Genomic DNA, 18,603 nt, shown 5'->3' with positions numbered 1-18,603 from the left:
CTAGACTGGGGATTGACTAAAACGCTCATGATGACCTGTGGCACCCAAAGTACAGTTTTGCTAAATAATACACAGAGGATGAAAGTTTATCTCAAGCTCTAGGAAGAATTGTCAGCTATCAGTTGGGGTTCACATTAACAACTCGGGGGTTCAGGTTAATAACTCGATGCAAATGACAGCATTAGACCAAATACAATTACGCTGCTAAAGGCGAAAAGGCATATAGCATAACATCTGTTTTTGGTGACAAGATGACATTATGTATTTGTACTTCCCAGCTAGAAGGGAGTCCCAACATCTATGACAGGGGTCCCCTAGGGGGTCCTCAGAGTTACTACAGGGGGTCCTCCAAATCTTCCAATCCTTTTTATGTTAACAACTTGAACCCTAGTGTCCTTGTTCTGAGAACTGTAGCCAAAATAGCAGATCTACTAGCTCACAACGCCTCGCACTGCGAGGTGTTGTGAGCTTGTAGATCGGCTGTTTTCGGCAAAGAGGTTTGGTCGTGTAGAGGGGAAAAAGAGCAGACTAAGTACAGAGTAAAAGGTCAAGTGTATCAGGTAATGACGGCTCAAGTGGGTTAAATATCTGAAAACACAAATTGACATGAATCCAAAATACACTGATGATTGTGCAGTCAAACGATTAAACAAATGGAATCTATGAACAGGTTGTGCTTCATTTCTCTCTCAACTAAGGGATCCTTGGCCTGAAAACATTAAAGACCCCTGATCTATGAAAAGAAAAAGAAAAAAAAAAGAAAAACAACTCTGACACTGCGATCCAGTCCTCCAAGGTCTTAATAAGAGAAGCAGTCAGAGCTGTAACTCAGACATCCGAGGCTTACGTACAGCTCGGCCTAGAAAACCCGATCCCACTGCTCCGCCGAGTGTAAATAATAAAGAAGACGCAATCTCAGCAAGCACGGGTGAGAGCAGCGGCGCAACAGCTCTGCTCTAACCGTCTGGGTCAGCCTACCCAATGGGAGTTATGGCTCGGCCTTGAGGGTGACACTTACGTGTTGCTGGACTGGTACACAATCTATACATGTGGCGTGCCTTTGAGCCGTAGATCAACAGTGTCTGTCTTCTAGATTAACCCGAGACACACCTCGCTTGCCAACGCTAGTGGGGCGACCGCTAATCCATCCACTTTCTGCCTCACCTTCTCTCACTGTCACCGCCATGACTAATGACGGCTCTGGCGACGAGGGGGAAGTTGAGCAGCGCACATGGATGGCCCGTCGCAGGAAGGTGGGGGGGGGGGGGGGGGAATGTTATCTCTGACAAGGCGTTCATCTTCAGCCGGCAAAACACCGGGTAATTTCTGCAGCTCGTACGTCACTGTCTCTTTTGTTGTGCTTAGGTGTGCAGAACTCCAGGTGAAACACAGACAGGCGTGCTTGGAAGTGCAAGCTAAAGACACAAATAGGAGCTGGGACATGCTGGGCCCCTGATTCAGCCCAGGAAAAAGAGTTGTAGAGGCCCTCATTGCGCGCTATAGAGAGAGATCTCTCTCTATAGCGCTGCTGCTACTCAAATATTTGTGACAAAGTGACAAACCAGTGGGCCAATTAGACGAGTTATATTTCGTCGTTGTCAGGTGGAAACCTTATGTCCATGTTCGTATTCATCATTTTAAAAATGATTTAAACTAGTGAAAACAGCAGATCTACAAGCACACAACGCCTCGCGGTTTTCACTACTTTTATGCAAACAGTTTAATTTTTACTTTAGTGCAAACAGTTTATTTTTTTCCTAATGGCCGGCCTGGACCGGCCGGGAATGAACCGGCCTTTGGGGAGTTGTCCCGCTTTTCCCAATGGCCAGCACGTCCCTGAATAGCAGTGTGCGACTGTGCGTGTGCATGTGTGTGTGTATGTGTGTGCATGTGAGTGCGTGTGTGTTTGCATGTGCAAGTATGCGTGTCTGGGGGGGCTGCTCGACAAATTAAGGCCTTATGCGCTTGTTGACTCACATGTCAAATGTCACCCGTAAGATTTATACGACTGTACACAACTACCTACCTACAGACGCTCCGTAAACTTCCCCTTAAAACAAGACGGACCTGTGGATGAGTCACGGCCACAGCATAACACCTGTAAAGCCTCCGACCTGACAAGCAGTCCCTGCGGTGGTGCGGCGTTGCGGCCCACTGGAGGAGAATCACAACCGTATCGATCGAGCGGTAACTAACCTGATAGCATGTTGTCATTCTTTATGGAGGGGAACTTCAGGGTCATCTCATGCTTGTGTCGGTGAATCATCAGATGGTCTTCTGTGGGGAATCGCTGTTAAGTAGAAGAACATAAAGATTCAACTCCCTGAACAGGAAGAATAATAGTTGGTGTGTATAGCGGTGGTTCTCCAAGTGGGGTCCGGGGACCCCCCCCCTAGGGGGTCCTTGAGGGGGTTCCAGGGGGTCCCCAGCTAAAATGTGTTACTATAACATCAAAATCAGTTTGACCACGTTAACCCTATACATATCACATCACAACGGATCGCGGTAAAAGGCACTGTGAGCTTGTAAACACATCTTGAAACATTTAAAATTTAACAACGCAAATATTTTATGTGGGTCCATGGCACAACATCTTTTCAGAAGGGATGTGTAAAAGTGACCATGATGAAAGTCGATTACAGTATTTCCATTAATAAAGTTATTATATTATATTATCAGATACTAGAAGCTCGGCTAAGGAAATCGGATATTGTCACTGTCTTACTGGACACTTCAATCTATCTGAACTTACTTGTACATTACAGGGGTTGAGAGTAAGGTCTCAGAGGTACTTGCCCATCGGGCAAGAACAGGTCATGTTCTACTTGCCCAAAGGTCATGCCCACTTGCCCGAAGAGTAAATCGAATCGTCCATTATAAAATGATGGGTAAAATTTGAATTACCATTCAATTTAACGCTTATTTAGTTTTACTTCCTGGGGCTGTGCGATAAAGAATGTCATACCAAATTTTTTATCCAAATTCCTACATAGCTATGATTGAATAATATGACTATGGGTTCACACATATTTTATATTTTTTTAGTGTAGCAACAGTGAAAACAGCACATTATATCTGGTGTTGTTTATAGACGGTTGCTTCCCCACATAAACAAGCACTTGCCTAGTTGCCATCGGGCAACCTGAAAGTAAACTCCACCTGCCCTAAAGTTTTATTTACCTGCTGGGGGCAGGTGGGCAAGCCTTAGTGTCAATGCCTGTATTATATATGGAGAAAATTCGATATGACATGATGGATAATTCAGATTTATGATACTGTACATGGCAGCCATTCTTGCTCATCATCTTGCTCAAATGTCACACTAAACCTACTTGGTAGTAAGTTGTGGCCATCCACTTTTACACAGACACTTTATTATCAAGCAGTTTAACTCATTGTAATGAAACTGTCATTGTTTTGAAGCTATGCCATCTTTCTTTCTTTTTCCTTTTTTTTTTTGGTCTTATTTTTGGTCAACTGGTCAGCGGAAAATGTCTAGTATTTTTTCATATATTGTTAAAAACTAAATGAGTAATTACAAATTTGTGAATAGCAGTTATATATTTTGAAACAGAACTCGCATCCACCAGACATCACCAATGTCATGTTTAGGGATGAGACGATATGAAAATGTCATATCACGATTATTGTGACCAAAGAAATGCGATTTACGATATTATCGTGATAATCAAAATATCCCCAACATCCATTATCCTGGGGCTCACAACATGTGAGCTTGTAGATCGGCTATTTTTTGGCAGAGGTTTGGTAGAGATTGAAAAAAAAAATAAGACGAAAAATACAAGTACGTATATTATAAGTACGTTTTACCAATAGAGGGTTTAAATGGTATACTGGATATGCAGCTCGGCATATACCGTAAAAAAGGTGAATTGATCCCAGTGCATGACAGAGGACAATTTCACGATAAATTAAATCTCCACGATACGATTATCGTGGGTGTTTTTTATCACGTTAAACGATAATATCGCTTATCGTCCCATCTAGGGGTGGGCGATATGGAAAAATACAATATCACGATATTTTCCCAAGCTGTATCACGATACACGATTTTATCACGATTCTCTTTCACATTGGTTTTTATGGTTATTTTTCAAGTTACTTGAGAAAAACTAGACTCTCTGGGTTCCTTTTGGGAGGTCTAATTTGAACTTTACAAGTATGTAACTCTGACAGTATACAAATGAAACCAAATGGACCCTTACAGGTCCATTTGGTTTCATTTGTATGCTGTCAGAGTTAAGTGGAGACCTTTTGAGAACTACTGATTTAGACAAAAATGCAGGTTTAAATTGAATTCTGCAATGAATCTCTGTATATTAATGATTCAACAGGATTTTGTATAAGTCTCCCTCAATTGTATCACGATATATACATCTCAACGATAATTATCACCGTATCGCCCACCCCTAGTCCCATCCCTATAGTCATGTCCTCAACAAGATGTCCCGCAGGGTTCGGCAGGGGAAGCCACATAACACGCCAACTCATTGATGCTTTTGCCTCTATAATATTGCATGTCTTCACTGTATTATACTATCCAAATAAAGGACTGCCTGAAAACACACTGTTTTCAAAGATAGAACAATTATAATCATGAATACAAAAGGGAAGTAAACGTTGTATGGGCCTATTATACACAGTCAATGGATCCCATGTTCCTCACAGCACTAAATCATATTTTTTTCATCTCCGGAGCGCATCTTTACAAAAGCGTGACACGCCACATGTATTAAACTTCATAACCACTTTCAGACCCGGAGCAACAAGCTTTATTTACAGTTCCTCTTTCTCTCGAGTCTGCGCTATTCTGTTTCTGCCTTATTTGTGAGGCAGTAACCAACCTCCGCAGGCCTGCTCTTCATGTTACAGTAACGCACGCACACACACACACACACACACACACACACACACACACACACACACACACACACACACACACACACACACACACACACACACACACACACACACACACACACACACACACACACACACACACACACACACACACACTGCCTAAGTGCCTATGCATGCATGACACTCTTGTGCACATGCACACGCATTCACTCAGACATGCACGCACACACATACGTAGGCACACACATGCACCTCATTCATGCACACACACGCACACACATGCATGCAATACACTAGTAAGACACCCTACCGTATATTCACAGTTATGATTCAAATCGATATCATCACTATTTCTCATTGTCATCATTTCTCAATATCATCACTATATTTATATAGTCAAAATACAGATCTAGCAGATCTACAAGTCGCATGTGCAATGCGTTGTGAGCTTGGGGATCGGCTATTTGTGCACGCCACCGCCATTGTACAACAAAGTATAAAACAGGTGAATAAGTGATTAATCAGACAAATCCATTCAGTCGATTATAAAAACATCCAAAAATAGGGGGGAGCATTAGTCAAAAAAATAGCCGATCTACAAGCCCACAACTCGGCGGCTACTTTTGGCAGAGAGATTTGGTGTATAGACGGAAAAAGTGGTCAAAGTACAGTGGCAACTCAAGTCCAGTTCTCTAAGACAACAGGGGTTTAAGTGATGCATTGCCCTAGATGTATTAAACCCATTTAGGCCTAGAATTATTTAATGCTTTAACTATTGAGAAATAGCAGATATACAAGCTTGTAGATCTGCTATTCTTTTTAAATCGTGAGCAATTTGTGCAAGTCTTTGAATATTGTTGACCCGATTCTATAAATGCCTTCCAAATCCTTCTTCTACAACAGTGGTTATCAAACTTTTTCATGTCAAGGACCCCCAAAATTACCTACTGTATGTTTTTCCGCCGACCCCCGATCTCAAAATATGTTGTTCCAGGGACCCCCCAGAACTAGAGATTAGAGTTACAAATGTTTTTTTTTAAACATATATTCAAAGACTTTTGAAAAAAGAAAAAAAGAAAAAAGATTTTTCAAAAATAGCAGATCTACAGGCTTGTATATCTGCTATCTTTCAACAGTTAAAGCATTAAATAGTTCTAGGCCTAAATGGCTTTTAACCCATTTAGAACGGGTACACATTATTGTGTATCATTATTTTATGCTTTAACTATTGAAAAATAGTAGATAAGCTCACAGCGCGGCACCAAGTGCCGCGCTGCAAGCTTGTAGATCTGCTATTTTTGAAAAATCGTGAAAATTTGAATTTTGACCCGATTCTATAAGTGTCTTTTGAATCCTTCTAAGATTTTTTGAAAAAAACTATGTTTCTATGTCAGCAATCTGGCCAGCCATCGTCAAAGAAAAGGTCCTTTTCACTTAACTGGAGCTCAGTTAGTCTGTTCTTGAGAGACTACTATGTCAGTGGTTCTCAAACCTTTTCATGTGAAGGACCCCCAAAATGATATGTATTTGGCCACGGACCCCCATCTCAAACTATTTAGTTCCAGGGACCACCCAGAAGCAAAATTTGAGTTACAAACGTTCGCTTTGAAAATACCTATATTTAAAGATTTGCACACATTTTCACGACTTTTTCAAAAATAGCAGATCTACAAGCTTGCAGCGCGGCACTCGGTGCCGCGCTGTGAGCTTGTATATCTGCTATTTTTCAACAGTTAAAGCATTAAATAATTCTAGGCCTAAATGGCTTTTAAACACTGAGACTTGGGTTGGCGTGTTGGTTGGTGGAACAGTTGTGTCAAACACTCACCTGAGAACAGCCGGGGGCGCTGCACACGTACGGCCTTTCCTGCTCCGCGTTCATCACTCCAGCCGAGCTCCTCATAAAACTGCGAACATAAAGAGGAGAGCAGGAAAGCCCGGGAGGCATCAGTTTACCTGCACCCATATAAGAAACACAAACACACACTCCACACTGATGCTGTCATCCTAGATGGGTGCCGCCGCTAACCGTGGCATTCTGAAAATAGCAGTTGTGGTTATTTTTGGTCGACGAGGAGGGGGGAAAACATACAATATTCCCGCCCCGCGGCGGTCCAGAGTCCAAGGAAATGACACGGAGGGTGGTTAGGGTTTCAGCTTTGAAAGGCCCAGGAAACGCTGTGATGTGATAACTAAACCTGCGTCATTTGTGAGCATCTCGTTTTGCCCCGTTCCTATTATTTGCCGCATGTAAGAGAGAGAGGCGAGCACGATCCAAAGCCCAAGGTTCTCAACAAGGTGCCACGGTGGGGATGGGAATTTTGTGTTTTGCGTATAATGAAGTCAGGGCCTAGGATATTAAATTACGTCAAATTGCTCTATTAACCACATTAACGTCTCAGCGTCTCATTTTAGGTGAACATTTTAAATTATTATATTATATTTTAAAATATAGCTGAAATAGCCGATCTGCAAGTATCACAATGCAATGTGTTGTGAGCTGGTAGGTCAGTTATTTTCTCTATTCGTCATACAACAAAGTACTGTATATATAGGCCGGCTTAAAGGAGTAGTTCACCCCCAAAATGATTTTTTTCTATTGATTAGTGATCAATTAGGGGACAAATTATTGTCTTAGGAATGCGACAAAAAAACAAAAAAATATATATATTATTGAACTCAAGTCTCCATGGCATGAGTAATCAATAGAAAAAAGTCATTTTGGAGGTGAACTACTCCTTTAAGTGGTTAAAGTTATGTGTCTGTAAACACATATCTATATTATGTCTGTCTCCATGTTGAGCCAACCCCTTTAGCCCAACGGTTATGGTGCGTATAGTGTACCACATGAGTCCCCGGTTCGATTCTCAACAGTAAATAAATATCAATAAATATTAAAAACAAAATGTATGAGTGATACAGGTACAAAGGGAGGACTTCAAGTACACAAGCTGACCAGGGGCGTGCAGAGAATGTTAGAGAGGCAGGGGCTGAATTTTCTAAAAGGGCCTTTTGGTGAAAATATTGAAAATAGCAGACCTCCAAGCTCACAACGCATTGTGAGCTTGTAGGTCGGCTATTTTCGGTGCTTGATACCACACTGAACTATGCATAATCAAGTCAATTCTGGAGATGTGGTGTAACGGTATGGATTTCCATTCAAGTTCAGGAAAGTTTCTCTTGTATGCTGCCTTCAGGTATACGGCATTTCTTTCACCATAGTAAAAACTGAATTCATGGTCTGGAGAGGGCACTTTTTACCAATGGATAAAAGGGCAGGGGCTCAAGCCCCCTTTGATGTCTATGTGTGCCACCTGCACAAGCTGAAGCTGACATTACATTGTTAGCAAACCAAAGTATGGGGAGTAAAGTCAGCGTCAGAGTCCATTTTACACTCTCAGAGTGAAATTGACACTGAGGATTTTCGAACGTGCTGTAGTGTTTGTTTGGTTGGAAGGAAAACCCTTTCAGCTCCTCGGATTCCCAGAGCCAGGATTGGACACCTCAGCACTATAGCCTGTCTTTACCGTTAACCATAATGTGAAAGACAGTTCAGCAAATCCTTGGCGAAGCAGCGAGCCACATTGGATTTTAGAAGAAGAACATACAATCAGATCTAATCAAGGACTTTTTTTCCCCCTTTCTTTTTGTTCATATGAGTGCACTTTCAGTTCCAGACATATTGTACTCGTTTAAATGTTTAATCCATTTGTCCAATTCAATAATTATAATGCTCGCTCTTCGCCAGAGACGAGGATGGGGAAGTGATGCGAGATCGGCAGCACATGTCGAAAAGAGGACTCATCAGTCAGCAAGATAGTTTCGACTCATCATAACTTCAAGAGCACATGGAAATGTTTTACAGCTCGCAGAATTGCAAATAAGAGGGCAACCTATTTATGTACCTGCAAACTTCTGCCAAATATTTGTAAGTAAGTAAGTAATCGCCAAGTATATTTTCAGCAATAGCCTGGGGCATACTGTACTGTATATCCGGCGCTTCAAATTAAGAGTCAGCCCTCTTTTGACTTTTTTCACGACATTGGTATCTGCAAGTATGCAGCTGATTTAACCATTTACAACTTGGCGTCCCTATTTTAGAAAAATAAAAAATAAAAATAAAATCAAAAATAGCAAATCTACAAGCTCACAATGCATCACAGTGTTCATGTTGTGAGCTTGTAAACTGAAAGTATTTGAACATTGTGGAAGAGGGTTTATGTGGTTAAATAAAACAAGTTCAGTTTGTGTGTATTTATATTTACTTGTTTGATTGTTCATCGGTCAAAACGTTGCTTAATAATTGGTGGTTTAAATCTAATATATATAATATAATATAATATATATTATATTTTCGGCCCAACCCAGCTGATTTGCTGGCCACAAGGAGCACGTGAGCAATTAGGGGGTTAAGAGTCTTGCTCAGGGACACACATCGACCTCGCTACCCTGGCCTGGAATCGAACCAGGGACCAACCAGGGGCTCTGGTTCCCCAGACGGGCTCCCTAACCATTCAGCTATGCCACCCCTGGCATATAGGTCGCCTTTACCTCAGATGGACTACAGCCACTGTAACCTGCCATGTTCAACTTGCTATGGCTTTCTTAGGTACTGTACAGATGTTTTTTGGAGCTGTGTGAAGCACAGGCTCCCTATACGTGGCCGTGTGGGTCTGTCTGTCTGTCTGTCTGTCTGTGTGTGTGTGTGTGTCTGTGTGTATGTAGCCTGAACTTCCTAAACTTCGGCACGCTACTAGTCCCACAGTTTTGCCACCACACACTCGCGCCATATGTCAAATCGACCGGCTTACTCGGGAATCGTGGGCTAGTAACTTGCTAAGAGAAAGGTTCAATAGTTTAATTGATATTAATTTATTAGTGAATTAATTTTCCCCATTGACTTATAATGGGAATCGCAAAAACTCACATTCAATTATTTGTCTCTCGCAAACCATAGGGGCTAGAGTTTCAAGACTTGGAGAGGAGGTTCATAATGATTTCAAGGATTAAATAAAAAATAATTGTGTCATTTGGCCGCATGGTGGCGCCATAACACCCCACTTTACGTTTTGGCCTGTAACTCTTGAACCGTAGGTCGGAAAATAAAAAAAAAGAATTCCCTGGATTCCTTGGGTCATGACGCATCTCCCCATATAGGCCACGCCCATTTGCGCCATGATAGATTTTCCGCCATCTTGAATTTTCTCCAAAACACACTTTTTGCTCCTTTTCCTACATATTTTCTTCAAATGTCACAAAAATCGGTACACATGATCCACACACACACACACACACACACACACACACACACACACACACACACACACACACACACACACACACACACACACACACACACACACACACACACACACACACACACACACAGCTCCACTTCACACGGGTGTGATTTTTTAATAAACTAACAAAGAGTAGAATTCCACTCCTCTGTTGCAACAGACGTACAATAAAATGTGAGCAAATACTGTGCCGATTTTGAACAGCGTTCAGAAGGTTAAAGACATCTACCAACTTCTGCAGCTTTTACCGCACCACTCATGTGCTCCAAGACAACATGCACAACACAACACAAAAGAAGGCCTTTGGGCTTGGTTTTGTACTCATGCAGGCTTAAGACAGTTTAGAGAAAAGCTTGATTTTATCCCACCCAGAAAAGCCGGCACTGTGCCCTATCCAGATGGCAGGGAGGCAAAAAAAAGAAAAACCAATACAAAACTCATGAAAAACAGGCCTATTTTGACTCCTTATTCCTTTGGTTTCAAAATCAAACGCAGGGACGTTCGACACACCACATGGCTTTGGTGCGAAAATGAAAACAATGTGTGTGGTTATGGAAATATGCACATTAGATGCTGCGCTCTCATAAATATGTCTACTTTAGAGATGTAATATAGATAAATAGATACAAATGACATACATTTACCCTTTACAGGGACATTTAACTGTTATTGAGGTTGCCAATGTACCATTTTCAGCTGTAAATGTCTCAATAGACATGACTTTACTGACACGGCAACAAGACGGTACATCTCTCAACTGAAAAAAGGTACAACCTCGTTGTTTGGAGAGCGATCAAGTGTGCTTCTTGCTCAACACAAGCCCTGACCACGTCCCTAATATGACACCGGGTGACTGTGGCCTGCAGTGTCACGCACGCTGCTGTGCGAGTATCTGATTTATGGAGGCATATCGCTGACCATCGAACCACAAGGTAAACTACACTCATCGCTATGACACTCAACCACAAAGCAGCCGCCAGGGGCGTCACAAGGGGGAGGAAAGTGGGACTGAGTTACCAGGGCCCAAGGTGGAGGGGCCCTAGTAACTTCAGCTATTGAAAAATAACAGATCTACAAGCTCACAGCGCGGCACTCGATGCGAGCTTGTAAATCTGCTATTTTTGAAAAGTCGTGAAAATGTGTGAAAATCTTTGAATATATGTACTTTTTAAGCGAACATTTGTAACTCAAATGTTGCTTCTGGGGGGTCCCCTGGAACTAAATATTTTGGGATGGGGGTCCGTGGCCAAATACATATCATCTTGGGGGTCCTCGACATGAAAAAGTTTGAGCACCTCTGACATGGAAACATAGGTTTCTTGCAAATATTTTCACGATTTTTCAAAAATAGCAGATCTACAAGCTCGCAGCGCGGCACTCGGTGCCGCGCTGTGAGCTTGTATATCTGCTATTTTTCAAGAGTTAACATTCATGGGGGGCCCGCAGTGAATCCTTGTACCCAGGGCCCAGAATTTGGTGTGACGCCCCTGCAGCCACCCCCGGTTTGCCAGTGTTGGCACAAACATCACAAACATCTAGGCAACGGCACAAAAATACACGGTCAGACAAGCTTAGTGAGGATGACAAGAACATGTGGATGAAAGGCCGTACTTCTTACGGGACAGAAGTTTTTCACTCCTGCAAATGCAACAAGCATGCATGGGACAACAACGTGAATGCAGCTCGGACCAATGTCTTTCTATTCCAGTGGTTCTCAACCTTTTCAGGCCGCGACCCCCAAAATAATCATATTTTAACTGGGCACCCCCTTTACCGTACGAGCACTCAGTTGAAGCATTGCATTTTGTATGACACGTTTCTATTGTGAAAATAGCAGATCTACATGCTCACAACGCCTCGCGTTGCGAGGCTTTGTGAGCATGTAGATCAGCTCTTTTCACAATGTCTGCCTCTAATATTTGACAATTTGACAAATATTTAATATGTCATTTTAGGTATTAAAAAGGTATTAAAAAGTCCTCAATGGTCACTTTAGAAATGGGCACATACCCTCTATACACGTAAACTTACAATTTACAATTTAGGCATTTTTTTAGCAGACACTTTTAATTTAAAGCAACTTACAATTAGCAGGTAAAACATCAATATAATAAGCAAGAAAGATAATTGCTTAAACTTAATGCTGGTTTGTTTACAGTTGAGTGAGAAAACAATGTTGCACATTAAGTTGATCCTCTGGGGACCCCCCAAAATAATTTGGGGACCCCCCATGGGGGTCCCGACCCACACGTTGAGAACCACTGTTCTATTCCATCACATCTGAAGCCGAGCTTAAAAGCTAAACAGTGTACCTGAATGAAAACTCCATAATTTCCTTGTATGTATTCTCTGATATCTTTCATCGCTACTGTACAGCTGTCAATACAAGTTCGTTTATACACCATTTCGAAAAGTTTGTTTGATCAATCGACGAACAACGTCGTACGGCCTCCACCACCATGCCATGCTCTCTCCACAGTGACCAGAGCTGGCATTTACAGTGACGACTGGTACAGTACCATACAGTCCACACACAACGTGTGACAGACACAACACAGACCAGGTGTCCCAGCTCTCTGCCATGCCATGACCGGCACGTTTACAGGTACTTAAACGCACCAGAACCTGCAGGGCGCAGCCACACATGACGTGTTGGACATGAATACCTTCATACATTATTTACACGTGTGTTTTTTTCACGGGGTACAGACTATTTCCTCCGGCACAGTCAAAACATTCAAATATTGTGTTATGCTAAGCAGCGCTGTTTTCCTAACAGGCTGTACTTCATAGCTGAGCAGGCAGACGAGGGTCTGGACAGGGTCTCTCTGTCAAAGAGCATGGGGGACTGGTTCTCTCTCTCTCTCTCTCTCTCTCTCTCTCTCTCTCTCTCTCTCTCTCTCTCTCTCTCACCCTATAGCCTCCTAATCCATCCGCACCCCTCCCCTCGTGCTCTCCACGCGCTCACCTGCTCTGTTTTGGACACAACAAAACCTCAAAGGAGAAAATGTTAGGACTAAAAAGAAAATCGCAACATGACAAACACCACCGGTGATGTTGTAAGGCTAGGTTCCCCAATTAGTTTTCCCCAAGGGCCGAATTATGTCTAGGGTACCAAGCCGAGGGCCACAACATTGCAGGGGGCGACGGTTGTGTTCCCACTACTCCAGCAACAGTCTTCGTCGTCGCCGGGTGAAAATCTTGTACAGTATTTCCAAAACCATTCGTTTTGCATTTATCATTTCAAAAAATATTTAAACTAGTGAAAACAGCCGACTTACAAGCACACAATGCCTCGGACCGCGAGGCGTTGTGTGCTTGTAAATCTGCTGTTTTCACTACTTTTGTGTGACGTCCTTGTATGATTTGCGAAAGAACGTACAAATTTGGAGATACGAGATTTCCACCCGACAACGACGATATACTAGTGTTGTTGCTGCTCTTATACCACCATTATTACTGGGGTTGGTGTGGGCCAGACAGTAGCCCCCCGCGGGCCGCAAATGGCCCGCGGGCCACCTATTGGGGAACCCTGTTGTAAGGCCTTGAACAGCTCAATGCCAGTAGACCTCGGCAAAAAGTGAATACTTTACTGCTTAGGCGAGTTCATTGTGCTGCGGTTTGTTCTCGGCTGCATGAAAACGTCCCGGGCCACGTTCTGACCTTAATAAGAAAGGGAGATGAAGTTTCTCACATAGTGTGAGAGAAGAAAAAAATGTTGGCCTATTTGTAGAGGCTCTTTCGCAAAGTTTGCCAAAGACATTTTTTTCAATGGTAACCGATGATGATCATTCTCAAACTGTTGCACGTATCATTTCAACAGTCTAACACTCCAAAGCTTCACAACAAATCACAAAAGCAATTTCAAATCATAAAACAATTTGTAGACATTGTTTCCTAAGAATATGAGGATTATACAAAAATAGAAATAAAAAATGTTTTTTTTTTCATCTTCCTACTTACTTCTAAAATAGACCTACATCAACTCATCACATTCTGAGCAGGAAATCCAAACCATATGAGGCGTAAAACATTAAAACATGGCCTCCGCGTATACTGTATGCCTGGCTGAATTGTCCAATAGCTTTCACACTTTAAATTGTCAGCGCTCAACGCCCTTTTCCCTTCGTCTGGGCATTTGGCTCTCATTTGATATAGATGTTTTAGTTTAGCGGAGGAAATTTGGTTACATTTTACATTAACTAAATCCTGATGTGAGAGAGAGTTGAGGAGAGGTGGGAGAGGGTTAGGATTAGGGACCTGGAGTTCGGTTTCAAGGGGAATCGGGGGCCGGGGAAAGAATTCTCCAGGTAGACCCCACATATTAGAATTTAAACAATCTGGTGACAGGAGAGAGCGCCACGCACGGAGGAGGGGAGGGAGGGTTTTAAAGGCATTCGGGGTTACAGCAAGCACAAACTTGCACGGCGACGTCTCAAATCTCCTGGTTCGCTTGGCCTGCCCCGGGAAACCTTCAACAACAGCCCGAGTTCAAGGTGGGATCACGACAGGCCCCGAGGCAACGGCCCACGTTCTTCCCTCTGAGACGATGTACGTGTGCTGCTGAGAAGTCCCGGCGTCTATACCTGAACGCATGTCATGCAGGCCTGCGAGAGGTTAAACTGTCAGCCACACTGCCACAGCGGCTGCAGCGTCTCGCCCCGCTAAGTTCACAACAAACACAAAGATTCTGACTGTGGCACTGGCACCGCTCTGAATATAGTCTTGATATGCAGACGTCTATTGATAACAAGTTACACGTGTATTAGTTGCAAGCTTGTACTACAACGGAGGAGAAAGAGAGTTTCAAAAGAATGTACTGTGTCGATGTGTAGACTATTAACAGAAGACTGGAACAGATAGAAACTGATTCAGAATAAAACTGTTCCTATACGATACCTCAAAATTAAACAGACGTCTCAAAATCCAAGTCGAGGTTTTGGCCAAATTGCTGACTAAAGTGATCTGCTCATTGCAGGAATTATTTAATATTTATATAGTGGGCCCACTGACTGTATAGTTTGAGCACCTGTAAAATCACCACCATCTCTTCCAGACAGTGCACGCAACAAATGTTAAAAATGAATATGGTTGTGGATCACATTCCAGACTAGGGCTGTCACGATTATGACATTTTACATGACGATTAATTGTCACTCAAATAATTGCGATTAACGATTCAATTGTGCTTTTGTCGTTGACAATTACATTTCTGTTTGGCTTTTAGGCTTTGAAGTTGCACATGGCAGATATGACACATAACCTAAATATACAAAGAAATGACTGACATATTTGACAACTTTATGCTTAAAAAAATAACACTGATAGTGGAAACAGCCGATCTACAAGCTCAGTTGTGAGCTTGTAGATCTGCTGTTTCCACAGCATAGAGGTAGGCACTATAAAGCATCAAGTTGAACGTTCATTTACTTCTTGAAATGTATGTAGACTTTATCCTAAACTTCTGTGAGTTTGTAGCCTAGTGACTCTGAGGTGCATTGATTTAAGGCACCGATAGCGACACTATACAAACTCACTGAGGGTTCAGTTCAGTCTGCTGTTGTTGCCTTGTCAAAAGAAGTTGATGTATCATGGGCTAATATATCAGCATTGTTAGTGGAATAAAAAGAAACACATTCTCTTGTCATTTCTATAGTTTCATTACATAGCAATGTTAAAATAACACAGAAGATTTAGCTGAACTCTATAAGCACATGCATACAGTATTTACATTTTGTTGGACCAGACCCTGATTTGACTATTTCTTTTATATAAAATTCAAGTTTTTGTACAATACAACTTTGATTTAGCAAAGAATAATTCATGCTGTAAATGTTATAGTGGGCTACATAAACTTTTTTTCTATTTGGTTTCTAATAAAGGCTAAAGACAAGCTCTCCTCAACCTTTTTTTTGTGAAACACAGGTTCCTATACACATAGTGTCTAAAAGAAAGTTTGAACTTCTAATTCAAGCTTATTCTATAGCCTATTATTTTTTTATTTAATGTACTTTATAACATGTTTTTGTAAGTGGTTTAGGCTATGTCTAAAACTAAAATGTTCCATTATTTCCCCCCCCCCTATATTTTACAACTGTTGAACTAAATCAATTAATCAGTCCAGTTATTACCATCAAATACCAAGCTATAAGCATTGAATGGCATGACAACAGAGATTGTTTTGTATTGTATTAGTGACAAACAAATAAAATAAGAAAATGAAATGAAATGAAACCCTAGAATTGAGTGTGCTAAAATCAGTGTATAGTGCTGCATGAAACAAGTGGTCAACCAAACAAACGTGGTGCTGCGCTCCGCTGTCACTGTCACACTCACATACAAACATCATGACAGGCAGCGAAGCCTCGCCAAAAGATTAAAACATCTCTCTTTTCAGCCACAAGTGCGCCTCGTCAGCACAACCCCGAAAAAGACGCTCGCCATCCCGGCGCATAATCAAATATCGACCCGGCCTGCAGAATGACGTAATGTTGGTTATACATTCCTCTTTGCAAGAGAAAGAAAGAAAGGGAGAACATAAATTTCATAGAAACACGCGCGCGACATCGGGACATTATTTAAACCCCGCGTCTTGGCAGCCGCAGCAGCAACATTTTATCTTATTTTTAAGCCGTGGTGGTGAATGATGATGGCTTGTATAAAGCGCATCCCCGCAGCGGGTCACGTAACGTGCTGTAGACTGGCTCCGGCTATCCGCGGACGGGACAGGGATGACAATGACGCACGGCTGGAGCTCTTTCTTTCTTGACCGATTTGAGACGCAACAAAACGACGGCCGGGTGATCACGTCCACAATTAAATGCGTATCAATCAAGAAGTAGATTATTTAGGGCGATCATTAAACGCGCATTTTGCGTTTTTTCCTCAATTTGCTGAGTTGTGAGTTAAATTCCTGCAGGCTGTCTGTGCGTGACAGTGTGCGTGCAACGGGACAGCAAGCACTTGACTTTGACTGCACGGCGCTCAACTTCAACAACAGTCCTCCACAGCACACAGACACGCAGGGACACTGGAGCGACATGCCCGTGAACTGTTAGATTTTAGTGAAAGAAATGCGAGCGACAGCATTTTGAAGTCATTTAAATGAGCATGCATGAATGGACTTGAGCAATATAAATGAGAAAACTCTCCGGAGCGCACATCAGCAACCTCGGAGGAGCCCGTGTGTTTTTATTGTTATTATATCATCATATTATGCGACTTTAAAACAAGCTGTTGCATCCTAAAAGAACTGGGCAAAAAGTAACACGGAACGGCTTCAACTATCTATCTATCTATTATCTTCAACAATCTACAAGTGCACAGCATGCACGATCTGCTCGCATAGCGGCGTAGGATGGCTTTGAACTTACCAAACAAGTGTAGAAAAATTGAAGAGTTGCCTCTGAGCACAAACCACGTTGGACTGAGAAAAGATTACAATACGTTCTATTTAGAGAAGCATAACGTCACCCCTAGGTGACGTCACGTGGGATTCCTGAACTTCTAAATCATTGCGGTCCCGCTCGGGAGGGGGCGGAGCCAGCGAGGCGGGGTTTGTCCTCCTGACACACACACACACACACACACACACACACACACACACACACACACACACACACACACACACACACACACACACACACACACACACACACACACACACACAGTCTGCTGGACATGATGGGAGAGGGTGTGGCGCATAGACCCATGCTGCTCCACTATAGGCTATTAGGCTATTGACCAATTAGCAATAACCTGCGCGGTACTGCTGCTGTATAGCCCAAGGGTCTTCAACAGGGGGTCCGGGACCCCTAGGGGGTCCGCAGAGTTACCACAGGGGGTCCTCCAAATCTTTGAGTGATAGAAATTCATTTTTTCCTCCTTTTTTTATATTAACCACTTGAACCCTAGTGTCCTTATTCTGAGAACTTTAGCCAAAAATAGCAGATCTACAAGCTTGTAAATCGGCTATTTTCGGCAAAGAGCTTTGGTGTAGAGCGGAAAAAGAGCACACTAAGTACAGAGTGAAAGTTCAAGTTTATTAAGTATTGACGGTTCAAGTGGTTAAATATCTGAAAACACAAATTGACATGATCCAAAATACACTGATGATTGTGCTGTCAAACGATGAAACTATATGGAATCTATGATAAGATTGTGGGGGGGTACCTTTGTATTGTATACATTTTGCATTTTGCTTCATCTCTCTCTCAACTAAGGGGTCCTCGGCCTGAAAACATTGAAGACCCCTGGCCTATCCTCTCATCAGTTTGTAACATATTCAGGGGCTCAAAGGCTGCTTTTGCATAATTAATCCCAAACCTTATTTAACTTCAGTTTTCCCACGAGAACAGGACTGCACTTGCAGCTCATCCAGGATTATAATTAAAGCTTTATAAACACATCAGAGATCTTTAGA

General features: G+C 42.4%; 1 protein-coding gene across 1 annotated transcript in view; it reads right to left on the bottom strand.

Annotated features, from left to right (window-relative positions):
- Nucleotides 1-6,763, bottom strand: part of creb5b (cAMP responsive element binding protein 5b) — a gene marked incomplete at both ends in the record, with an annotated part of 123,342 nt that extends 116,579 nt beyond the window's left edge. The window contains 2 exon segments of the mRNA XM_080749172.1: nucleotides 2,197-2,290; nucleotides 6,710-6,763. Of these exon segments, the coding sequence (XP_080605298.1) occupies nucleotides 2,197-2,290; nucleotides 6,710-6,763 (148 nt within the window).
- Nucleotides 6,764-18,603: the final 11,840 nt, after the last annotated feature.

Source organism: Nannobrachium achirus, assembly GCF_963921795.1.
Source record: "Nannobrachium achirus genome assembly, chromosome: 2".
Classification (NCBI taxonomy): Eukaryota; Metazoa; Chordata; class Actinopteri; order Myctophiformes; family Myctophidae; genus Nannobrachium; species Nannobrachium achirus.
This window is presented reverse-complemented; position numbering and strand designations above follow the sequence as displayed.